The sequence below is a fragment of the Tamandua tetradactyla genome, chromosome 1, assembly GCF_023851605.1.
Source record: "Tamandua tetradactyla isolate mTamTet1 chromosome 1, mTamTet1.pri, whole genome shotgun sequence".
In the NCBI taxonomy this organism is placed as follows: Eukaryota; Metazoa; Chordata; class Mammalia; order Pilosa; family Myrmecophagidae; genus Tamandua; species Tamandua tetradactyla.
The window spans coordinates 141,202,015-141,229,349 of NC_135327.1; the positions used below are offsets into that span (position 1 = coordinate 141,202,015).

Here is a 27,335-nt window from a genome sequence, read left to right on the forward strand (position 1 = left end):
CTGTGATTTTTTTCAGACTTTTGATTTCTTCTTTTTGTTCACCCCTTGCCTTTTATCCACCCTCAATTCATTGATTTAAGTTTTTATGATGTTTTTCATGTCTGTTCAAACATCCTGAATTAATTGTTTCAAATCCTGTATTTCATTTGAATTGTTGGTTTGTTCCTTTGACTGGGCCATATCTTTAATTTTTTTAGTATGATTAATTATTATTTTCTGGTGTTTAGACATTTAATTTTCTTAATTAATTTATTCTGGAGATTATTTTCACTTTTTTTACCTAGGATTTTCTTGCTGGATAACTTTGCTGTCTATCTGTTCTTTGACATTCAGTTCAGCTTATTCTAGACCTCAAGCATAGGTTTTGTTTAATGGATCAGAATTTTTCAGTTCTTGTTTTCTTGTTTCTTGCCCTGCCTGTATGGTGCCCTTTTTACCTCTTAAGAGGGCCTAAGGAATTATAGGTCAGATTTTCCCAGACCAAACTGGCCTCCTCCCAGGAGGAGAGAGTCACCTGTGTCAATTTTCCCTGACAGTAACACCTAATAGGTTGAAAGATGTTCCTATGAAGCCTCTAGGCTCTGTGTTTATCCTATCCTGCCCAGTATGTGGTGCTTGTCTGACTGCAGGTCCCACAGCATAAAGTGATGTGGTACCTTTAACTTCAGCAGACTCTTTCTGCTGGAGGTGTGATTGAGACAGAGGAGAGTTTGTAGACTGGCTTTAATCACTTCAGTTTTCCAGACCCTGGTGTCTGAATTCCTTGAGGGAATGATTCCACCTGAGTTGAGGAAGGCACAGCCTCCAGACAAGCTCTCAGACTAGCTTAATTATGCCCTTGCCTGGGGCATTTGGAGCCTGAGAAGCCTTACAGTTATATCTAAAGAGCAGTCAAGCTGTAGAAACACAGCCACAAAAAAGAAAAAAGTATCCTTTTCAGAACAGGACCACTGTTCCTTGGGTTTGCCAATCAAGAGCTTAAGTTGGTATGTTGCTCTGTGTATCTCCAAGTACTATGTGCTTCCTCCTTTCCTTCACGGCCCAGGCCCTTTCAAGTATTTTGTGCTGTCCAATCCACAAAACCTTTATTTTTTTTTCCAGTAGCCCTGCTCCCTCTGCACAGGGGCAAAACCCAGCAACCTCAGATTTTACTCCCAGGTTCAGCTGAGCTGGGGGCCTATTTTGAGTAGACAGAATTTGTTAATTAATTCCACAATTGGAACTTGGTTGAGCTCAGCTCCTTGCTGCTAGTAACGTCTCTTTTCTGTCCCCCCTGGCACCAGCCTGTAGGGAAGGGGTGTCAGCCTCCACGGTTTTGGAGACTCACAGTTTTGGGTGCAATCACAGCTGTTCCAGCTTGTCCAGACTGGTGTACACTGTGTGTCCAGTCACTGATGTGGGCCCAGCAGTTGTTCTGTACTGTTCCTAGCTATTTAGTAACCGCTCTGGAGGACAAACTAAATTCCACACCTCACTAAGCTGCCATCTTGGACCTAAAATCGAGTTTTCCTTTTTATTGCTTTGTCTGGAGCAAAGCAAATGTTCTAAAAAATTATCATGGTGATGAACACAGAACTATGTGCTGATATTGGGAGCCATTGATTGTATACTATGGATGGACTGCATGTATGTGAAGATTTAGCAATAATATATTTTTTTAAATAACAAGAGAAAAGATAAGTGGCAAGAACTCTCCAAGGGGTCATTTGAGGCAAGCTAGAACAGGGAGAGAGGACAGAGAAAAAAGAATAAAGACCGTGAAGGAGCCCTAAAAGAAGGATGTTTAATCAAAGTTGGGAGGGCCTGTGGTCTGGAATGACAACTTGCCTAGGGGTTACCCACTTACAAGAAATACCCAGTGGCAGAAGGCCCATCTGGAGCCAAATGACATCCATCTGATTGAGTCATTTGTGGGGAAGGGTAGAGCCAACTGACCCACTCTGGAGAGAAGGGAGGGTAGAAGAAAAAGCCCTACATAAGGAAGGGGGAGGGGAAATAAATAAAGCTAATCTATAAAAGCAAATGGCAACAGACATTCTGGGAAGATGGTGGAATAGGATAGGTTGCGTTCACCCCTGCTCCAAGGAACAGCTAGAGAAGTGAGAGAAAAAAACACCAGGACATTGATCTGAGGGTATAAGTGACCTGGGAGGGTCTTCTACACCAAGTAGGGAGGCCCTGGTTTAGAAAAGCAGTAGAATTGAGATGTGGGGAATCAGAGACCATCCAGCTAGTGAAAAAAGCCTAACATGCCCCTTTCCAAATGGAGGCCTATAGTCCTCAGAAGTGCACAGACAGGGAGACAGAGACAAGGAAGAAAGTCAAGCTGAGTTCTTTGAAAGCATTAGCTGCTGCCTCACAACTCCCCCCCCCACCCCACACACCTGAACCACATCTATGCCTGCAACCATGCTCAAAGTGACCCCCACTACACTCCCACCCTGTGCATGTGCACAAGCATCCCAGCCTGACCCACCTCATCATAGACACAAGTATACAAATAGATTGAAAGTGAAAGGATAGAAAAAGACATTCCATGCAAACTGTAAACAAACAAACAAAAAATCAGGAGTAGCTATACTACTATCAGACAAAATAGACTTTAAATGTAAAGACAACATAAGAGACAAAGAAGGACACTATATATTGATAAAAGGGACAATTCGCCAAGCAGAAATAACAATCATAAATGTCTATGTTCCCAATCAAGGAGCCCCAAAGTACATGAGACAGACACTGGCAAAACTGAAGGGAGCAACAGATGTTTCAACAATAATAGTAGGAGATTTCAAAGCACTGCTCTCCTCTATAGATAGAACTATCAGACAGAGGATCAACAAGGAAATAGAGAACTTAAAGAATTTGATAAATGAATTAGACCTAATAGACATATATAACACATAATGACCTGGACATATATAGGTCATTACACCCCAAAACACCAGAATATACATTCTTCTCTAGTGCCCATGGAACATTCTCCAGGATAGATCATATGCTAGGGTACAAAACAGGTCTATTTAAATTTTAAAACATTGAAATTATTCAAAGCACTTTCTCTGATCACAATGGAGTGAAGCAGGATCTCAATAACCACCAAAGAATGAGAACTTTCACAAATATATGGAGATTAAATAACATACTCTTAAACAATGAGTTGGTCAAAGAGAAAATTGCTAGGGAAATCAGTAGCTATCTGTAGACAAATGAAAATTAGAACATGAAATACCAGAACTTATGGGATGTGGCAAAGGCTGGGCTGAGAGGGAAATTTATTGCCCTAAATGCCTATATTAAAAAAGAAGAAAGATGGGTTTGATTTCCAGAGCCTGCCCAGGCCAAAAAAGAAGAGCAAAAATTGAGGACTTAACTGCTCACCTGGAGGAACTTGAAAAAGAACAGCAAACTAACCCCAAAGCAAATAGAAGAAGAGAAATAACTATCATTAAATCAGAGTTTAATGAACAGGAGAACAATAGAGCAACAGAAGGAATCAATAAAACCAAAGCTGGCTTTTCGAGAAAATAAATAAAATGAATGGGCCACTAGCAAGGCTGACAAATAAAAAAAGAGGATGCAATAAACAAAACCAGAAATGAGAGGGCCTCATTATCACAGACCCTGAAGAAATAAAAATAATCATAAGAATACTATGAACTATATGCCAACAAGCTAGGCAACTTAGATGAAATGGAAAAGTTCCTGGAAACACACAAACAAACTACACTGACTCTGGAAGAGATAGAGGATCTCAACAAACCAATTACAAGTAAAGAGATTCAATCAGTCACCAAAAATCTTCCTATGGATGGTGCAACAGTGGCTCAGTGGCAGAATTCTTGCCTGACATCCAGAAACCTGGTTCAATTTCCAGAGCCTGCTCATGTAAAAAAAAAAAAAATCTTCCTATGAAGAAAAGCCCAGGACCAGATGGCTTCACAGGGCAATCTTATCAAATGTTCCAAAAAACAGCACCAATCCTGCTCAAACCTTTCCAAAAAATTGAGGAAAAAGAAATTCTACCTAACTCATTTTATGAAGCTGACATCACTTTAATACTCAAACTGGGTAAAGATGCTATAAGAAAGGAAAACTACCAATCTCCCTAATAAACTTGACATAAAAAATTTTAACAAAATATTAGCAAATCGAATCCAACAGCACATTAAAAGAATTACACACCATGACTGAGTGGGGTTCATACCCGGAATGCAAGGATGGTTCGACACAAGAAAATCAGTTAATATAATACAGCACATTAACAAATTGAAAGGAAAAAAATCATTTGATCAATTAATATAATACAGCATATTAGCAAATTGAAAGGGAAAAATCACATGATCATTTCAATTGATGCTGAAAAAGCATTTGACAAAATTCAACATCCTTTTCTGATAAAAAACACTTGAAAGGTAGGAATCAAAGGTAACTTCCTCAATATGATAAAGGGAATATATGAAAAATCCATAGTCAACATTGTACCCAACGATAAGAGACTGAAAACATTCCCCGTAAGATCAGGATGAGACAAGGAAGCCCTCTATCACCACTAATATTCAACACTATAATAGAAGTTCTAGCTAGAGCAATCAGGCAGGACAAAGAAATAACATATCCAAATTGGAAATGAAGAAGTAAAACTTTCATTATTTGCAGATAACATGACACTAAGAAAATCTTGAGAAAACTACAACAAAGTTACTTGAGCTAATAAACAAATTCAGCAAGGTGGTAGGTTATAAAATTAATAGGTAAAAATCAGTAATGTTTCTAGACACAAGCAATAACCTAACTGAGGAGTCAATTATGGAAAAAATTCCATTCAAAATAGCAACTAAAAGAATCAAGTGTCTAGAAATGAACTTAATTCAGGATGTAAAGGACTTGTACACAGAGAACTATATAACATTGCTAAAAGAAATCAAAGACGATCTAAATAGGTGTAAAGACATTCCATGCTCATGGCTAGGAAGGTTAAATGTAGTTCAGATGTCAATTCTACCCAAACTGATCTACAGATTCAATGCAGTACCAATCAAAATTTCAACAACCTACTTTGTAGACTTGGAAAAGCTAGTTACCAAATTCATCTGGAAGGGAAAGAAACCCCAAATAGTTAAAAGCATCCTTATGCCCTATACAAAAATTAACTCAAAGTGGATCAAACACCTAAATATAAGAACCAAACCATAAAGCTCCTAGAAGAAAATGTAGGGAAATGTCTTCAAGACCTAATAATAGGAGATAGCTTTCTAAACTTTACATCCAAGGCACAAGCAACAAAAGAAAAAATAGATAAATGGGAAATCCTCAAAATCAAATGCTTTTGTGCCTCAAAAGACTTTGCCAAAAAGGTAAAGAGGCAGCCAACTCAATGGGAGAAGATATTTGTAAATCACACATTGGATGAAGGTGTGATACACTATATACATAAAGAAATCATACAGCTCAACAACAAAGGAACAACCAATCCAATTATAAAATGGGCTAAAGATATGAATATGTATTTTTCTGAACAAATACAGATGGCTCAAATTAGCTATAAGGGAAATGCAGATCAAGACTATAATGAGATACCATCATACAGCTATAAGAATGGCTGCTATTAAACAAACAGGAAACTACAAATGTTGGAGAGGATGTGGAGAAATTGGGACACTTATGCACTGCTGGTGAGAATGTATAATGGTACATCTGCTATGGAAGACAGTCTGGCAGTTCCTCAGAAAACTAAATGTCAAGTTATCCTTTATCCCAGCAATACCACTAGTTGGTATATTCAGAAGAGTTGAATATAGTGACACAAACAGACATTTATACATTGATAGCAGCATTATTCACAATCACCAAAAGATGGAAATAACCCAAGTGCACATCAACAGATGAGTGGATTAACAAGATGTGATATATACATGTGATGGAATAGTATGCAGCAGTAAGACAAAATAACATCCTAAACCACATGACAAGATGGATGAGCCTTGAGGACATAATGCTGAGTGAAATAAGGCAGACACAAAAGGATAGATACTGTATGATTCCACTTTTATGACCATGGTAAACATAAAATCAGAGGCTTATGATACAGACTATAAGGGGCCTAGAGATATATGGAAGCTTGAGATGGGTGGATAGTCAGCTAATGAGGTTGAACTTAATTCTTATATATATAAGAACTTCATCTACTCTTTGAGACCAAAGGAAGAAAGGTTCATTTGTCCAGAACCTAAAATTTCTGTAGTACATAATCTAATTCAACCTGTCTGAATAGATAATTTAAACAATCCAAACACAGGGAGCCCAGAATATGAATGAAAGCCTTTAATCCTTATAGCTTAATGTAATGCCAGACTATATTAAGCAGATAAACAAGAAGTGTTGGCAAAGTCCCTTGAGGGATGGGAGAAAAAATATGGAACTATTAAACTTTACCATCTGGGAAAACCCTGATACTTGTCAAACATTAGAAACACCCAAATCAATAGGCCAACTCCTTGATCTTGAGCTTATGTATGTAGCAGAGAAGCTTAGCCTACCTACAGGTATGCCTAAGAGTCACCTCTGGAGGACCTCTTTTGTGCTCAGATATGGTCTCTCTCTTTCTCTAAGCCCAACTCTGCAAGTGAAACTATCACCCTCCCTGCTACATGGGATATGACATCCAGGAATGAAATTTTCCCTGGTCACATGCGAGATGACTCCCAGGGGTGAGCCTGGCCCTAGCCCTGTGAGATCAACAATGCCATTCTGACCAAAAGGAGGAAAAGAAGTGTAACAAATAAGATAACAGTGGCAGAGAGTTCAAATAGAGTCGAGAGGCTACTCTGGAGGGCATTCTTACACAAGCTTCAGTAAGACATTGCTACCTATCATAACTTGCCAAACCCCAATCAAAACCATTCCTGTCAAGCCTAAAGAATACCTGGGGCAATATATAAGATTCTACAAAGGTTCCATGCACTAGGATAACTTTCCAGAAACTTACAACCTCCAGATGGGTCCCTGGACCAGATAAGTCCTGAAATGCAGAGGGGCCAGCCTCTCCAAAACATCAACTAGTTCCATCCCCCTATCCCATACTATTGATGGCTGCTTAAAAAGTTAGAATGGGCATAGCCTAAATACCCCTAAAGAGTGGGAGAAAGATCAAAGGTGATGATGGAGTTATACAGAGAAGATAGGCTTTAACAAATGAATATGAGTATTGAATCATTATTTTGATATTTCTTTTGGTCTCCAGTATGTCAGAATAACTAGAAGTAAGAACCTAAAACTGTGTAATTGTAACCCATACCAAACTTTGAAGTCTGTTCTACAATTGTTACGATGGACTTTGAAATTTATATATATGCTATTTTTCACATAAAAGAAAAAAAAAGAGGAATATAACAGAGAAGACAGGATTTAACAAATGAGTATGGACTGCTGAATCATTACATTGATATTTCTTTTTGTGTCCAGTATCTTGGTGCAGCTAGAAGAAAAAAATGAAAAACTGTGGAACTGTAAGCCATACCAAACTTTAAAATCTGTACTATAATTACATTAAAATGTACCTGGAGGGCAGACAATGGTGGCTCAGTGGCAGTGTTCTCGTCTGCCATGCTGTAGACCCGAGTTTGATTCCCAGAGCCTGCCCATGTGAGGAAAATTAACATTACAAATACGTAAATGATGATATATGAGTTCTGGAAAGATGGTGAAATAGGATAGGTCGAGTTCACCCCTGCTCCAAGAAACAGCTAAAGTGACTGGAAGGCGACTGGGATTCCAATTCCAGGGTGTAAGCGATTGGTGAGGGTCTTGTATACCCCACAGGAAGTCCCTGGTTGCAAAAGCTGAAGAGTTGAGATGCAGAGAACAGACACCATCCAGCTAGTGCGAACAGCCTAACAGCCCCTTTCCAAATGGAAACCAGGAGCCCTTAGGAGTGCACAGACAAGGAGAAAGGACAAGGAAGTAAGCCAAGCCATGTTCTTTGAACGCACCAGCCAGACATATGCCACCCCTACCCTGTGACTCCCCCCGCAGCCCATGCACCTGAACACCATCACCTGACCCCCCTAGCCACACTCCAAGTGCCCCCACCCCAACCCCTCCTCCCCACATATCCTTACCCCCTCCACACACAAGTTCATATGCCCCAGCCTGACCCACCTCTCCTTCAAAGGGCATACAGTCTCACCTTGTCCCGCCTGAGACCCAAGCACGAGCGGCCAGCTCTCAACCCCCACCTCCCCCACCCCACCCCCTGCAGGTGGGTTACCTGCACATCTGGGCAACTACAGCTCATCCTCATGCCCCAACCACACCTACCCCAAACCCATACAGTCATGCAACCCTACCCTACCCCCTCTGAGCTCTGCACACTCATACATCAGGGTCCCCCAGATCTGTGTATGCACGCACTCCCAGCATGACCCCCAGCTCTGGGCAAGTGCTCACGGGGGCTTCTGGGCCACATCCATTCCCAGCCTACATAGGTGCAACCCTGCCCCACTGCACACGCACACACAAGGGTCCCGCCCACTAGACTCACGCACCGCACAGTCAAAATCCTCCCCACTCAGCGCCGAAGCATCTGTGTACCGACCTCTAGACCCCTGCGCCCCAACCCGTGCCCCACACATGTGCACACCCTTGCCTCACCCCCCCCATCCCCACACAAGCACCCTACTCCCACTTCTGGCAGGTGCTCACGTACACATCTATGCTACATAGCCCCAGCCCTGTACACATGTGTACCCATGCCTCAACCCCACCCACACTGCACCTGTGCACCCACACCAGGGTTTGCCCACTTGGCATCACCCACCCCTGACCCACGTCCCACACCTGGGATCTCTACCATCACCAGAGCACACACACAACACCTCCAAAACAAAGGGGTAGCAGCCAGGCTCCCACCAGTCTTGAGTTTTTGAGCTTCACCATCTCCAGTGCCTGGATGGCACAACTCTTCCTGAGCAATGAAGCAGAGAGCCCGCCCTCTGCTCCTGGGACAAACTCACCCTCTCCACATATGTGGGTGGGTCTGCTCTCCTGGCCCCAGTTTTCTTGGCTTCAGACCCTAGCTTCCATGGTTCTCACTCTGCAAACTAATTTGTCCCTTTTCTTTTCCCCTTTGTCCATATTGGCAGTGGTTCTGTTTATACCAATAGTCTCTTCAAAGTACTCCAGGCTTTCTCCATCAAGCTCCTCACAGTTCCTCCAAAATCTTCCCCTTATCCATAAAAAAAACTGTTCCAACATGTCTGGTATTTGCAAGTTGCAGCAGCACCCCACTTATCTGATACCAAATCTGTTTTAGTCTACTAAAGCTGCCAGAATGCAACACACCAGAGAAGAACCAGCTTTCAACAAAAGGGGAACTACCTAGTTAAAAACCCATAGTTCTCCAGAGGAAAGGCAGCCAACTTTCATCAAAGGTTCTCTCCCACACGGGAGGGCGCAGGGCAAAGTCCTCTGGCCTTCTCTCCCAGTCCCCAGGCTCCAACAGCCCTCCCCGGAGCAACCCCCGGCCTCCACCCCCTCCCCCTCTCCACCCCACCCCACATCTCCAAACATCTGGGCTGAGCTGCTAGTGCTGAGATGAGGTATGCTGAACTGCTAGGGCTGTGCTGTGTTGAGCTCTCTTCTGACCTCTCTCTTTCAAGCCTCCAGATAATTAAACATCACTCATTGCAGAAGACACTCCCCTTAACCGACTGCAGATGTAATCACTCACAGATGAGTTTCACATGCTAATGATTCAAGCCCACAGCAACAGAACTAGGCACCATCAGCTGGCCAAGTTGGCATCTGAACCTAACTACCATAACAAGTGTTGGAGAAGATGGAGAACTAGGAGCACTCATTCATTGCTGGTGGCAATATATAATGGTGCAGCTGCTGTGAAAGACAGTTTGGAGTTTCCTCAGACCTCTTCTAGGTTTATACCCAAAAGAAATGAAAGCAGGGACTTGAACAGATATTTGCATATTGATGTTTATAGCATCATTATTGACAATTCCCAAAAGATGGAAGCAACCCAAGAGTCCATCAACCAATGAACGATAAACAAAATGTAGTACATACACATGATGTACATTATTCAGCCATAAAAAAATAAAGTTCTGATACATGCAACATGTATGAACCTTGAAGATATCATGTTGAGTGAAATAAAACAGACTCAAAAAGACAAATATTGTATCATCTCACTGATATAAAATAGAACACATGAACTTCAAATTGTAAGAATATAGAATACAGGTTACCAGGGGACAGGGTGGAGATCAGTAACTGGGAGTTAAGGCTTAAAATATACACTTTCTATTTGGGACAATGGAAATGTGGTCAAAAAAGGAAATTTTAGAATGTATATATGTTACTAAAATAACAATTAAAAAAATACATGGAACTGCATAACACAGTGAACCCTAAGTTAAACCATGGACTACAGTTAATGTTTCAATTATAAAAATGTGCTTTCATTGATTGTAACAAATGTACAGCTCTGGTGCAAGGTTTTAGTGATAGGGTGGTATATGAGAATCCTGTATTTTATGCTAAATTTTTCTGTAAACCTACAACTTCTCTAATAATAATAACAATAATAATAAAAGGTTGAGTTGGAAGGGGTACAGTCTCTCCAGAGGTCAATTAACCCATTTCCAAACTTTTAAAATGTATGAACACTTTCAGTTTGCAAATTTATTTCTAGAAACTTTTCCAAAGAATATAATGGAACAACTGCACAAAGATGTATATACAACTATATGTATATATATATCCTGCTTGCAAAATAAACCAAAAACGGTGTTTTCTTTAGTTGTACAGATTAAAATAGATTCACCACCAAAAAAAAAAAAAAAAAAAAGAATTGTATGACAGTGTGAACCATCAAATAATAATAGCAATTTCTTCTTAGCAACTGTATAGCACGTAGTTTACAAAATACTTTCCTATGTGTGCTGGAAGGCCATATTACAAGGACTAAATGTTACGGCTGCTTAGTACAGCCAAAGGAGTTCCTACCATGTCATGGTATCTTTGTTACTTAAGGCTTGTGAAACGAAATAAGTGGAAAATGAGCAAAATATCCTTGTGAAAGGCTGATTTTTATTAAGCTAAGTCAGGTACTACCCACTGGTACCATCAGCCTGCTTGTGAGTTCTGTAACCAGGAGACTACACTTCATTTGAAATGGAAATGATCAGTAAATTGTCCCTTTTATATGATGAAAAATAAATTATAGTAAAAATGTAAAGTTCAAAAATTTTCCTGGGTCATTATTCGTACTGTGCTAAAGTCTATATCACGAACTTCAGAGAGGTCTGGTCCTCAGCGCCTGCATTATTAGGAACAAAAGAACAATGGAGGGTGGGAAAACCTGGATTCTTTACCCTTCCTGAAGCCAGTAAGTGAGGCGGAACTAAGTCAGCATCTGCTTGGAGCCTGAACAAGGTTACGAGAGGGTCCACTCAGAACAAAGGCCAGATACAGAAGTCAGGCTCCAGTGAGGGGAGGGGAGGGTCCACATCAAGGGAGGGGACGGCCGGAGCCCCAGTAGCATGAGGAGTGGTCTGGCATAGGGGTTGGGGCCCAAGTGCTTAGGCAAACACCATTTTCCCAGAATAGAGCTCACACTGATATTTGCTTGAGATTTTATTTTCAGCAGCTCTCTGACTTCCAGGGTCTTATCCACTAGCCTATAGTATCTATAGTTTACTGATTGTAGCCCAGAAGTTAGCAAACTTTTTTCTGGAAAGGGTCTGAGAGTAAAGATTTTAGGCTTTGTGAGCCAAGAGGCAATGTTCTCAACAGGGAGTAACTGTTCTCTCCAAAAAGCAAATCGGTTTGTTTTGTTTTACATTTTAAAATGTAAATACCATTCTTAGCTTGAGGGCCATATGAAAACAGGTGTGGGATCAGATTTAGTCAATCATTTGTTGGCCCTGCTGTAAACCACCATCCCATTCCCCGTGAAAGGCCTGGGTTTATGGCTCTTCTGAGACTTACACTGCTGCACCTATTGCAGTGTAATACACTTACTTACACTGCTAAATCCCTCAGGCCAATCCAAATTCTTGACCCTACTCTCTTCTTGCCATACACATTCTCATACTACCATGTCCTTAAATACTCATTTATTATGAATAAATAAATAGAGCTAAATTCAGAGACAGGAATTGAAAATTCCCCAGAGATCTTTTTGGCAATGCTGCATTTACTACAGAAGGGCCAGTTTTCACAATTCCCAGAAACTAAAAATAGAGTTCTGTTAGAATGTATTTAAACATGCAGTAGGGACATTAATTTAGGCAGCTTGGTCATAAGTGTTTTTAATTGTCATAGAGGAACCCTCTTAGCTCCAATGCACCATAGCTGACCATGTTTTGTGTTGGTAAACTTGTTTGCAAACACTATCACACAATGAACTTTAATTAATCCTCATATTAATGTAATCCCATTATATAAATTAGAAAACTGATGGTCAGAGAGGTTAAATTACATATCCAATGTTATACAGTTATCTAGAGCTAGGATTCAAATGCTAGCCTTCTGATTTCAAACTCAGGATTCTTTTTTCTATACAATTTCCACAGAAACCTTACTCTGTTCCAGAATGGTAGACTGGTCCTACCTGACTGCATTCCTGCCTAGAATAGAATGAGCCTATTTATTCATTAAATCCTTCTCAGCATAAAACTCAATCCTCACTACATAATCTCCATTTTGAGCATTTTCCCAAATGCCCATAAGAATGATATTTGCATACTGTTCAATCATAAGCTATATGACAGCATACAATAATGGTTTCATTCAATGTTGCTGAAAAATTTTCTGGAGATATTCATATCAAAATTCTGCAAATGTCCATTTACTTCAAGGAAAAATATGTTAAAAAGTAAATCTCAGTTGTTTAACATATTCATCCATTTCACACAAAATCAAATGGAACATTGACTTGTACAAGGTCAAAAGTTTTCTGTCCCTTGTTTAAATGAACCATTCCTTTTTGTACAATACCCAATGTCAAAAAAATACAACAACACTTCTACTTCTAAACACCTAGAGGAAAATTTAACCCATTAGAAATAGAACTCCCAAGAGTAAAACAAGCAATAAAACCCTTCACTGTTAAACAATCTGCTCCTGTGACTAAATTGTACACTTTATTTAAGCTTAATCTTTTTAAATTTTATATATTGAAAAACATCTGTACTATTCTTATCAATTACCTTGTTCTGCCTCTACCAAAACTATGACATTCTATATAATTTCCTAGAAGACTGACTCCCACAAGGTCAAAAGCTTTCCATTCCTTGTTTAAATGAACCATTCCTTTTTGTGCAATATCCAATGTCCAAAAATACAACAACACTTCTACTTCTAAACACTTAGAGGAAAATTTAACCCATTAGAAATAGAACTCCCAAGAGTAAAACAAGCAATAAAGCCCTTCACCGTTAAACAATCTGCTCCTGTGACTAAATTGTACATTTATTTAAGATTAATTTTTTAAAATTTTAAATATTGATACATCTGTACTATTCTTATCAATACCTTGTTCTGCATAACAAAACTATGACATTTTATATAATTTCCCCTTGTTTTAATGCAATATTTATGATGCATAAATGTTAGATAGTCTAAAAATATAACTAATGTGAGCATCTCATTATATGTAATCTTGAAAAATAAATACTAAATTAATTAATTTATACATTTTCCACTCTGCATTTCTCTTCTATTTCTTTCTAATTTAGGTTTATTCTCAAAGAAGCAATATTCTCTGTAGAAGGTGGAATCCTAAAAAACATTCCCCTGTATTTCCCATGAAAAGTCTAAACATTATTTGGAATATAAGTGTTAATGGGGGTCTGATCCATGGTGTGTCAAGGCCAGCCCTCAAACACTGGATCCCAGAGACATGGAGATCAGTATTTCTAGAAGTTCTCCATGAAAAAAATAAAAAATATTTTGTGGAAAAAAAGGATTATGTGGACAAATAAGTTTGGGAAATGCTGGTCAAAACAAAGAAAAATTGTTATTGTGAAATATTTAAAAATCCAGAAAAAAAGGCAGAAATTAATAACAAACATTTGCTAATCAGATTTAATAAATGGTAAATTTAAAAAAATCTATTCTTAAGATTTGCCACAGGGGCAGATGGAACATATCCTGTACACCTTCCTTATCCTTAATAATATCCTTCGTCTCTGATATAAGCATTGCTATGCCAGATTTCTGTTATTTAGTATTTACCTAGTATATCTTTTTCCATCCTTACATTTTTAACTTTTCAGTGACATAGATTTGAACTATATATTTTCTAAAAAATAGCTAGAGTTTGTTACCCACTCTAAAAATCTTTCAACAGATGAGTTTAATCTACTTAAATTTATTGCAATCATTTTGGATTTATTTTTTGTGGCAGCTCTGTTCATTGAATACTAAGTAATCATCCCCCCTCTTCCTTCTACTTGGCAGTAAGAACCCTGATTTCATTCAGATGTTCAACTCCTCATGTTCTTAGGAAAAGTGGCCTTTCCCCAAACTTAGTGGTTGAACTAAGGCAGTAGGGATAATTCTATCATTTGTCTTGGATATCTACTTCAACAGGCAATAACTATACGGGAAAGTCTGCTGAAAGTTTCTGGAAAAGTCTCCTGCTAGATAAAAAAAGATGTGTTAAAACAAACAACAAACAAATAAAAACCCAACTTGCCCTTCCTACCTTTGTACATTGTTGGATGATGATGTGATGCCTGGAGCTGGAATATATATCCTGTATTCGGGAAGAGACAAATTGGAGGATGAAAGCAAAGACACTGAAGATGGCAGAGCAGAAAGAATGAGAGCACTTCAGTCCATGGTGGCATCTTTGTGTTGCTGAAATAAACTCAAGATAAATTCCCTATATATGGAAATGTGGACCAAAATTAACATGATGAAATCGAACAGGAATAACAGGAACTGTTGTGTTTAGACTGGGAAGAGCAGTGGCAAGGAAGACGTGCTGGCCAGTGGTTCAGAAACAGCATTTTGCTTCAACACAAATTCAAGGACAGAAATCAACATGTACTAGGAGAGAAGAAAACAAGTTTTAGATTCAAACAAACCAGATCTCAAATGCTGGTTTTGTCATTCAGTTGCTGGGACTCAAGCCTCTGTTTCTTCAAAGTAAAAATGGGCAGAATAACACTGAATCATGAGGACCTAAAGGATAGCACATAAGCATGACTGAGCAGAGTCTAGAACATGGGAGATGCCCAGTGAACACTGGTTCCTCCCTCCATAACTCCTATCACCACTTCCAGCCATCAATGCTTTTAGAAGGGAATAGCATAGCATACTTGGAAGATAATCAATGGAAACATTCATTTTTGCCTGTTCTCTTTACTGTGGAGATCAGAAGAAATGGGAAGATATTAAGGCTTGTTTGCTAATATTTAAGTCCTTTAATAGAATATACATGGCAGGCCCAAGATGGAAGTTGCCAACCACTGAAAGCTAAAATACAATCACAAGAAAAATCTAGTCTTAGAGGGAGGAATTGGATTGGTCAGGGGAGGAGAGGTATAGGGGGGGAAGGAATTTGGAGAGGGAATGGAGGCTTATGGAAGACACCTATACTACACTCGTATGCAGACCCTCCTGTGAGGCAATGGACCCACTAACAGGATGCCATCAGAAGGTCAGGGCAACTCACCACTAAGACACATGCCTTGAGCACCATGGTAAAGGCCCCTGTGCACAAACCTGGCTCAGAAACTGCAGAGTCTTCTGCCTTTGAGTGACCATGTTGTCTTAGGCAGATAGCACTCCTGCAGTGACCAGTGAAGGCTCCAACCCAGTGCTCTTCCTGGATCCTTGGGGCTGTGTAAGACCTCCAAGACTCTTACACAATAAGGAATAGGGCCAGGGCAGGATAAGGATTGAGTTTCATGACTCTGACTGAGTTTATTGGCTGCCAAAGGGGTGGGGACATGTGGCAGAGTGACCTAATATAGGGGAACAAATAAATAATGACATCTATTTTCATCCAAATGATAGGGAGTATAATTCACACTCTCTATGAAGTAGAAAGAGCGAGTACAGTCAGACTTGAGGACAAATCCCAACCCTACCACTGTGATTCAACTCACTTCTTCAGGGACCTTTGTTTTTTTTTTTTTCATTTTCAAAATAGAAAACCTAAAACTTAATTCACAAAGTAGTTGTGAGGATGAAATAAGAACATATGCTAAACATCCTAGCATGGTTCCTAGCATGTAGTGCGGTTGCATTTTATACAAATTTGAATTCTGTGGATTTAAAATAGTGCAATAAAAATAGGAGCCCTGAGTTCTGGGAAGATGGCTGAATAAGGTATATCAAGTTCAGTCCTACTCCATGGAAAAGTTAGAGAAGGGACGGGAGGATGACTGAGATGGCGATTCAAGAGTGCAACTCACCTGGGAGGGCCTTCTGCACTCACAGCTGATTGCAAAAGCTGAGGAACTGAGAAGCAGAAAACTGGAGCCTGATGTGGAAGCAGGGAGCCCACATGAGTGCATGGATGGGGAAACAGGGACTAGAAAGTAAGCCAAGCTGCGCTACCCTCACCAGTGCAGTCTAATGATCCACAACTCACCCCACACCCCATACACCCAAACCCCATCACCCGCCCATACCCCCTACACTATAAGCACCCCTGCTCCACCAACCCCCAGAGTGCATGCCTGCCCCACAACCACACCCCAAGTGCTGCCCAACCCACCTCTCCTGCACCCCTCCGGAGCACTACCTCCCCCCTCACTGCTCCCTGCAGGCTATTAGCAGTGCATAAAGGCTGCAGACACTTACCTTCATTCCCAGTCTACACCCACCCCCACCTATAGTGTTGCACAGCCTCTCCCTGCCCCCACCCCCACCCCGAGCTCTGCATCAGTTTATGGCACTCCTAGACCCATGCATGCTCTCAGCCTGCAATCACTCCCCTCAGTTCTGGGAACATCAGTTTATGGCACTCCTAGACCAGCACATGTACATGGCCCTCAGTCACATTTCCCAGTTCTGAGAAAGCACTGACCTGTGCAGCCTGGTCACATCCGCCCCCAGCCCATGAAGGCATTACGCTGACCTGCTGTCATAGCTCTGCACACGTGCACAAAAGGCCCCACACCCTAGACCAGAGTGCATCAGGGTTACACCCCCAGATCTGTGCACCTGCACAGCTACATCCTCCCTTGCTGCTGGGCACCCACATTCACAAGCACCAGCTAAACATCCCCAGCCTGCGCCTATACCTGTGCTGCAACCCATCACCTCATGGTTGTGCCTGGCCCCATACCCTGCATCCTGCTACACATCACCCTGCAAGCACAAGGCTACTGAAGGAAATCAGCTCCCAAAGTAAACCAATCAAGACATTTACATGCAATGAAAACAACAGAAGATCACTAAGCATATCACAGTGAAGACAGATATAGCCCAGCCTAATGACCAAATTAAAACACCAGAGGAGACACAGACACTGGAACAACTAATCAAAGATGTTTATATAAATCTACTTAATAAAATAAGTGGGGTGGTAAATGCCATAAAGGAGATCAAGAAGGCACTAGAAGAGCATAAAGAGGAATTTGAAAGAATAAATAGAAAAATAGCAGAAATCACAGAGATTAAAGACTCTGTTGACCAAATAAAAAACATACTAGAGGCATACAACAGCAGATTTGAAGAGGCAGAAGAAAGACTAAGCAAACCAGAGGACAGGACAACTGATTTCTAACACTCAAAACAGCAAATGGCAAAAAAGATGGAAAAATTTGAATTGGATCTCAGGGAAATGATAGACAAAACAAAGTACACACATATAAGAATCACTAGTGTCCCAGAAGGAGAAGAGAGGAGTAAAAAATTAGAGTAGTTGAGGATATAATGGGGGAAAACTTCCCAAGCCTTATAAAGGATATAAACATACAAGTCAAAGAAGCCAAATAAATTTCAAACAGAATAAACACAAATAGGCCTCCCCCAAGACACATACTATTCACTCTGTCAAATGTTCAAGAGAAGCAGAAAATTTTGAAAGTAACAAGAGAAAAACAATCTAGTACATACAAGGGAAACCACATAAGACTTAGTTCAGACTATTCAACTGGCACCATGGAGGTGAGAAGGAAGTGGTATGATATATTTAAGATCCTGAAAGAGAAAGACTTCCAGCCAAGAATTCTGTACCCAGCCAAATTGTCCTTCAAAACTGAGGGAGAGATTAAAATTTTCACAGACAAACAAATCTTGAAATAATTTGTCAATAAGAGACCAGCCCTACAAGAAATACTAAAGGGAGTTCTGTCAGTTGAAAAAAAAGACAGGTGAGGGAGGTCTGGAGGAGGGCACAGTATTGAAGAGCACCAGTAAGGGTAACTTAATAATAAAAAGAGAAAGACAGAAAAGAATACATAGATCTGACAAAGATAAGATGGTGGATTCAAGAAATGCCTTTTCAGTAATAACTTTGAACATTAACAGACTAAACATAGGAATTAAAAGATACAGATTGGCAGAATGGATTAAGAACTATAATTCAACTATATGCAGCTTACAAGAGACTCATCTTAGATACAAGGGTGCAAATAGATTGAAAGTGAAAGGATGGAAAAAGATTTTCCACACAAGTTGTAACCAAAACAAAGCAGGAGTTGCTATACTAATATCAGACAAAATAGACTTTAAATGTAAAGACATCATAAGAGACAAAGAAGGACACTATATATTAATTAAAGGGCCAATTCATCAAGAAGATAAAACAATCATAAATGTATATGCTCCCAATCAAGGAGCTCCAAAGTACGTGAGACAGACACTGGCAAAATTATTCAGTGGGCCAAAGAAGAAATTGCTGGACAAATCAGTAGCTATCTGCAGACAAATGAAAATGAGAATACAACTTATCAGAACTTATGGGATGTGGCAACAGCTGTGCTGAGAGGGAAATTTATTGCCCTAGATGTCTATATTAAAAAAGAAGAGAGAGGAAAAATCAAGGACTTAGCTGCTCACCTGAGGAACTAGAAAAAGAATAGCAAACTAACCCCAAGGCAAGCAGAAAAAGAGGAATAACAAAGATTAAAGCAGAGTTAAAAGAATGGGAGAACAAAAGAACAATAGAATCAATAAAACCAAAAAGTTGGTTCTTTGAGAAAATTAATAAAATTGATGGGCCACTAGCAAGACCGATGAATATAAAAAGAGAGGATGCAAATAAGCCAAATCAGAAATGAGAAGGGATGCACTACCACACACCTTGAAGAAATAAAATAAATCATAAGAGGATACTATGAACAACTATATGCCAACAAACCAGACAACTTAGATGAAATGGACAAATTTCTGGAAACACACAAACAAGCTATGCTGACTCAGGAAGAAATAGAAGATCTCAACAAACCAATCACAAGTAAAGAGATTCAATTAGTCATGAAAAATCTCCCTACAAAGAAAAGCCCAGGACCAGATGGCTTCATAGAGGAATTTTATCAAACATTCCAAAAAGAACTAACACCAATCCTGCTCAAACTGTTCCAAGAAACTGAGGGGAAAGGGACACTACCTAGCCCATTTTATGAAGCTAATATCATTTTAATAGCATAACCATATCATTTCCTTTCTAGAAAGGAAAACTACAAGCCAATTTCCCTAATGAACATATGCAAAAATTCTTAACAAAATATTAGCAAATCAAATCCAACACACATTAAATAATTATACACCAAGACCAAGTGGGGTTTATGCCAGAAATGCAAGGATGGTTCAACATAAGAAAATCAATTAATGTAATACAGCGCCTTAACAAATCGAAAGGGAAAAATCACATGATCACTTTGATTGACAATGAAAAAATATTCGACAAAATTCAACATCATTTTCTGATTAAAAAAACAATTCAAAAGATAAGAATCAAAGGTAACTACCCCAATATGATAAAGGGAATATATGAAAAACTGATAGCCAGCATTGTACTCAATGGAGAGAGACTGAAAGCTCTCCCCCTAAGATCAGGAATGAGACTAGGATGCCCACTGTTACCACTATTATTCAACATTGTGCCAGAAGTTCTATCTAGAGCAATCAGGCAGGACAAAGAAATAAAAGACCTCCAAACTGGAAAGGAAGAAGTAAAACTTTCATTATTTGCAGATGACATGATATTATATACTTGGAAGATCCTGAGAAATCTACAGCAAAGTTACCTGAGCTAATAAACAAATTCAGCAAGGTGGCAGGATATAAAATTAATGTGCAAAAACCAGTAACGTTTCTGGGTGGTGCAATGGTGGCTCAGTGGCAGAATTCTCACCTGCCATACCAGAGACCCAGATTCAATTCCTGGCATCTGTCCAAGGCAAAAAAAAAAAGTAACTTTTCTATTCACAAGCACTGACCAAACTGGGGAATCAGTTAAGGAATAAATTCCATTTAAAACAGCAACTAAAAGAATCAAGTACTTAGGAATGAACTTAACTAAGGCCATAAAGGATCTGTACACAGAAAACTACATAACATTGCTAAAAGAAATCAAATATCTAAATAGGTGGAAAGACATTCCCTGCTCATGGATAGGAAGGCTAAATATAGTCAAGATGTCAATTCTACCCATACTGATCTACAGATTCAGCACAGTACCAATAAAAATTCCAACAAGCTACTTTGAAGACTTAGAAAAGCTAGTTACCAAAGTCATCTGGAAGGGAAAGAGACCAAAAAGCTAAACGTATCCTAAGAAAGAAGAATGAACACTTTCTGACTTTAAAACTTATTATAAAGCCACAGTGGTCAAACAGCATGGTACTGGCACAAAGATAGAAGCACTGACCAATAGAATTGAATCAAGAGTGCAGAAATAGACCGCCAAATCTATGGTCAACTGATTTTTGACAAGGCCCCCAAATCCTCTGAACTGGGAACAACAGACCAGACAATGGTATGGTCTCCTTTAGAAAATGCTTACAAGAAAACAGGGGCCTGGATTGTAAGCTTTATAGCAGACACATTTAGTCTGGAGTGGTAATTATTATTTTTGGATTTTGAGAGGCTGGTTTTTTGTTTGTTTATTTGTTTGCATGGGCAGGCACCAGAAATGAAACCCGGGTCTCCAGCATGGCAGGAAGGAATTCTACCACTGAGCAACCATTGCACCACCCAAGAGGCTGTTTTATATACATATATCCTGATATTTAGAGATAAGAATGAAGACAATCAGGTTGGAGTTAAAGTAATGCAGAACACAGGTAAAGTAAGACATTGTATTTTAGAACCACACATACTCTTTGAGACCAAAGGAATAATGTTTATTTGGTCTGGAACTGAAATTTTGTGTAGCATATATCTAACTCAACCTATCTATATAGCTCATTTGAACAACTGAAACACAGGGAGCACAGAATAAGAAAGCGGGTCCTTTAATCCTGTATAGCTTAATGTAATGCTTGGATGCATCCTAGAGTATATTAAGCAGATCATCAAAAAGTATTGGCAAAATCCCTTTAGGGAAGGGAGAAAAAATATGGAACTATTAAACTTTATCATCAGGAAATCCTGGTACTGTGTCAAACTTTAGGGACACCCAAATCAATAGGCCATGCCCATGATCTTGAGGCTTACTCTTGTAAAGCTTATGTAGGTAGCAGAGAAGCTTAGCCTACCTATGGGTATACCTAAGAGTTACTTCTGGAGGACCTCTTTTGTTGCTCAGATGTGCCTTCACTCTATAAAACCAACTCTGCAAGTGAAATCATTGCCCTCCCCACTATGTGGGACATGACATCCTGGGGTGAAATTCTCCCTGGTGATTTGGAAGATGACTCCCAGGGATGAATCTGTCCCTGGCACCATGGGATTAACAAATTCCATCCTGATCAAAAGGGAGAAAAGAAGTGTATCAGTGGCAGAGAGAGTTCAAATAGAGTCAAGAGGCTACTCTGGAGGTTGTGGAAGAGCAAGCTTTTGTAAGAGCAACCTCCAGAGTAACTTGTGTAAGAGCAACCCCCAACCAGGACCATTCCAGCCAACTCTAAGGAACACCTAGGGCAATATATAAGATTCCACAAGGGTTACATGCACTAGAGTAACTTTCCAGAAATCTACAACCTCCAGATGGGTCCCTGGACCAGATAAGTTCTGAAACCTAGAGGGCCCAGCCTCTCCAGAACATCAGATAGTTCCATCTCCTTACCCCATATTAGTGACATATTAGTAACATGAAAACGTTAGAATGGTCATAGTCCAAACACCCCTAAAGAGAAGGATAGAAAGATCAGAGGTGATGGTGGAGTTCTACAGAGAAGATAGGATTTAATAAATGAATATAAATGCTGAATCATCAAATTGATATCTCTTTTAGTCTCCAGTATCTTAGAGCAGCTAGAAGTAAAAACCTAAAATTGTGGAACTGTAACCCATGTCAAACTCTGAAATATGTTCTATAACTAATTGTGGTGCTGTGCTTTGAAATGTATTGCTGTTGTGTAACATGTTATTTCTCACACACACAAAAAGAAAAAGTCAATTGTGATGATAAAAAAATATTTATGCCTTCTAGTCTCCTATATTCTTGGAGCAGCTAGAAAGAAAAATCTGAGAGGATCATATGTAGCCCATGACAAACTCTGGGATCTGTCTTGTAACTACTTGTGGAAGAGTGCTTTGAAAACTATTGCTTTTTCATTTCTTTGCTTTGAATATATGTTATATTATACAATAAAAAAGTTAAAAAAAAAAAAAAAAGAAGCCCCACTATACAGCAGAATTTGAAGTAATGTGAATCCCACTTTATATTTATCCCTATGTGGAAATGAGTCTTGAATGGATATAATTTACCAAATACTAATTGTATATGGAGTATAAAAATAGAAGTCTAGGATGATCCCCATTGTTCTAATTTGGGTCACAGAATAGGTAATGATGCCATTTACCAAGAAAGGCTAGGAATGAAGTGAGGGATGAGGGGGATAGGGAAGTAGACCTGTAAGGTAGGGGTAGGTGGTATCTTCCAGTTGGACAGGCTAAGTGGGAGATGCCGTGGAACATTAAATTAGATTTACCAAGCAGGCACTCTTTATAATGACTTGAGTCTCAGAAGAGGTAGCTGGAGATACATAGATATTGTAGTTCTGAATAATACACACAATTTAAGCATGTGTTTGAATGCACTCAGATTTTGAGGATGGAGTGAAAAGAACAGAGGAACCATGATGGAGCCCTTACAAACACCAACATATAAGAATTCTATAAGCTTGAAAAGAAATTTCTCCAAAGAAGATATGCAAATGACCAACAAGGATGTGAAAAGATGCTCAACATCATTCATCATCAGGGAAATGCAAATTAAAACCACAATGAGATATTACTTCATATGAACATAATGTAAAAAAAGAACTGAAAATGACAAGTGTTGGCAAGGATGTGCAGAAATTGGAAACTTCATACTCTGCCTGTGGGAATACAAAATGGTGCAGCCAGTGTAGAAAGTAGTGTGATAGTCCTTCAATAAATTAAACATATAACCAATAAGCATATGACCCAGCTATTCTACTCCTGGGTGTACTACCAAAAAGAATTGAAAACATGCACTTAAAACAAAAACATGTCCATAAATGTTCACAGCAGCACTCTTCACAATAGCCAAAAGGTAAAAATAATTCAAATATCTAATAATTGATGAACGTATGAACAAAATATGGTCTATCCATACAATGGATAATTTTTCAGACATTAAAAGTAATGAAGTGCAAGGTGCATGGGTGGTTCAGTGGTCAAACGCTCGCCTTTCATGCACGGGACCCAAGTTCGGTTCCCAGACCCTGCACAAAAAAAAGGGGGGTGGGGGTGGGATGAAGTACTAATACATGCCACAGCATAGATGAATCTTAAAAACATTATGCTAAATGAAAGAAGTCAGATAGAAAGGCCACATACTGTATGATTCCATTTATATGAAATGTCCAGAACAGGCAAATCCATAGCAACAGAAAGCAGATTAGTGATTGCCGTGGGGATGGGGAGAGAGAGGAAAATAAGGTGTAACTGCTTAATGTTAGTGGGATTCACATTATTTCAAAATTTTTCCATACTGTGGGGCTTATATTTTTATGAAGTTTTCTTTTGGAATGATGGAAGGTTCTAGAACTAAGTAATGGTGATAGTTGCACAACATTGTGAATATATTTAATGCCACTGAATTGTACACTTAAATATGGTTAAAATGGGGGGAAAAAAGAGGAAGTGATGGAATACATTATACTTAAAGCAGTCTTAAAAGAAATGATCAGAGAGGTAGAAGGTCAAAAGGGAGTATCAATGCTGAGGCTGATGTTAGATTTAATACAGGAGCTGTCATCCATGTCAGATCACAGAAAGGTCAATAAATTCAAAACATTTTCATTAGCTATTCAATGTCAATGGCAAGCTTAGATAGAAAAGCATCACTGGAAAGTGGGAGTAAAAACAGGATATATGAATATCCAGTTTAAAGGAGGTGATAATTGTATGGGATGCTGCACTAAAATCAATTTGAATACTTCAGTTTTAGTCACTGTTGAGTGGGAAGTACTGATCAGAGAGGAAGCCATGGTGAACAGGCATCATGGTTAGGTCATGGAAATAGAAGAAGTTAAATTAGAAAAGTCAAGAGAAAACAAGCAAATCTGCCAGACTGTAGGGAAAGGAGAAAGACAAAATAAAGGGGGAAAGGACAGAAATGTAGGAAGGCTTGCATTCTTTTAACAAGAGTGACAGCAGCTAGGGGTCTTTGCATGGTGCATTTTCCACTCCCTATTACTTTAGCAAAGGCCCAGTTTCTGATGCAAACAGTATTATGAGAAAAACCTTCAGTTATAAAATAAGCTATAGCTGGTGCAGAGCCTTAAATGATCTAGGCATCTCTACCTAGGGCAAGTGCTTTCCATGTAAGCATCAACTTGGGCCTGCATGCTCACGAGACACCTGGGTGCTGCTTCTCCCTCTGATTCTGATCTGACTTAGTGTTAAGTAATAAATCATGTGGTTATATAGTCACATTATCTTGTGTTGCTTTCCCTCACATTGCTACTTGAAGGGAAACCTCAGGACCTGGTAAGGGAAGGTGTTTGATAGAGGAATACAAAGCTATCCAGGTAGCCTGCTACTTGGGGCCCTTCCCTGCCCTTCAGATGGCTGGGCCCACTCAGAGTGAAAGAAAAAACATAGTCCAATAGTGTCACACACTTGATAAGGAGCCTAAAAATAGAAAGTCTTAGAGGATGGCAACCAAGATAATAGTGAGGGCGAGACTAGCAACTGTCACAGAAGAGTAAGTGAGTGAACTAGGAATGTGTAACTAGGAAAGGAATAGAAAATAAAATGATCATTCTGTGTAAGTAATTGATAAATCTGGACATATTTCTTGGACCTGCAGCAGTAGGAGAAACTAGGGGCAAAAGGTAGCAGGGATGCTGCTTTCTCTGGTTTGATATGATGAACAACTTTCTCATTATCTAATCCCTCCCAAAAATGGAACAGGATGTATCCCAAAGTCAACCAACTCTTCAGCACAAAGAGCATTAGAGCAGAGGGTGTAATGGAGATGCTTCATTCTCCTGGCCTCATATTTTCCATCTGGAGGGAGTTCAGTAACACTTGGGACCTCTCTCACCACACTGCATTCTTCCCCTAGAGTAGCAGCAGAATTTACCTGATTAGGAAGTTTGGGAGAAGGGAGGTGTCCTGCAACTCAGCTCCTTCCCTACCATGACTTATATGCAAGTTGCTTGCAGCCTGGCCTGCTCTCAGTTGTGTGGGGGAGGCCAACAGCTGCCCAGCTGAGGGATAAGTCTGAATGATCCAGGAGTAAAGTACTAGCAAGCTGCCTTGGACACAGATCTTAAGCCATATTCTTAAGCAGCTATATCAGATGATATTTCAATCTCCATTTGTCTCTTCTATTGGTTAAAATTCAAATGAAGAAGAGGGTGTTATTATAATGACCCCCTAAAATTCCAATAAATATCTTTAAAAAATATTGCCTTGGGGAAGAGGATGGACCAGATAACTCCAAAGTTTCACCATATGAGAATTCTTTGACTCTAGAATTTGTAGTTACTTCTAGGATTTTTTTACTTAATGTCTCATCAACATTTCAAATTCAATGAGTCTAAAACTAAATCCATCTTCCCCCAACAACTGTTCACTCCCCCCAATATTGCTGCATATTAAACCCACACTAGCTTCATGTCCATCAAAATTTTAAATGTCAAAGTTTTGAAATAGCAGGAAAGTTGGAAATGTCCCTATCATGATTCTGAATCAATTCCAACATTATAAAGTGGTGTTCAAAAGCATAACTGTGCCTGTGATGTCCTAGTAAGAATATATATAAAAAAGACAGATGGCTGCAGTCAAATTTGGATAGTGGGGATGAAGGGAAAACTAGAAGGCGATTATGTGGACAGAGAAATAATACCCAGAGATAAGAACCAGGAAATGTCAGGCCATAGTACAAAAAAAAAAAAAAAAAAAAAAGCATTCCAAGAAAGAAGGTGGAATGAAATGCTACTGAAAGAAAAAAGATATAAGTGAGAACAGGCAACTGGATTTCATGATTTAAGAAGTTCCTGGGACCTTGATGAGACCAAGTTTATGGTGGTGGTGTTGAAAAGGAAAATCATTTTTCACACATTCGTTCAACAGATAAGAACTGTCCCTGTCCTCAAGATACATATAGTCCAAGAGAAAAACAGAGACTAGACAATTATGACAGATAGTAAGAAGTGCCTAGGGGGCTCTTGAAACACACATGAAGAATAATTAGCCAAGAATCAGGGAGAGGAAGATGGGGGCTTATGAGGAGTGGAATTTAGTCCATTCTCCAGAGCAGCTAGTAGTCAGGAACAGTACAGAACAACTTCTGGGGACACATCAGTGACTGGACACACAGTGTACATCAGTTTGGACAAGAGTCCTCCAAAACAAGGGGGCCAACACCCCTTCCCCATGGGCACAGCAGCCTGGTTCCAGAAAAGTAAAGGAAAGAGACTTTACTAGCAGCAGGGGCTTAGCTCAACCAAGCTCCACTTGTGGAATTAATTAACAAATTCTGACTACTGAAAATAGGCCCCAGCTCAGATAAACTTCATATAAGAGCTAAAGGTACTAGGAGATTTTGCCCCAGTGCAGAGGGGGCAGGGCTGACAAAAAAAAAGGGTGGTGGTGGATGAAATATCACAAAATACTTGAAAAGGGCTGGATCCTAAAAAAAAAGTGGGGGCACATAGAACCTGGAGATACAAAGAACAACATACCAACTTAAGCTCTTGATTAAG

General features: G+C 39.6%; 1 protein-coding gene across 15 annotated transcripts in view; it reads right to left on the bottom strand.

Moving 5' to 3' along the window:
* The window catches only part of FBXL13 (F-box and leucine rich repeat protein 13), a 309,023-nt gene that overhangs the window by 171,034 nt on the left and 110,654 nt on the right, over positions 1–27,335 (bottom strand). For 13 of the 15 annotated variants that reach the window (XR_013173955.1, XR_013174037.1, XM_077155879.1 and 10 more), the window contains one exon: positions 14,726–14,776. The exons of the other annotated variants lie outside the window; for them this stretch is intronic. Coding sequence is in view for 11 of the 13 variants with exons in the window: in XM_077155879.1 (XP_077011994.1) it covers positions 14,726–14,776 (51 nt within the window). In the remaining 2 variants the exon portion in view is untranslated. The remainder of the gene's footprint in view (positions 1–14,725; positions 14,777–27,335) is intronic. 15 annotated transcript variants of the gene reach the window in all.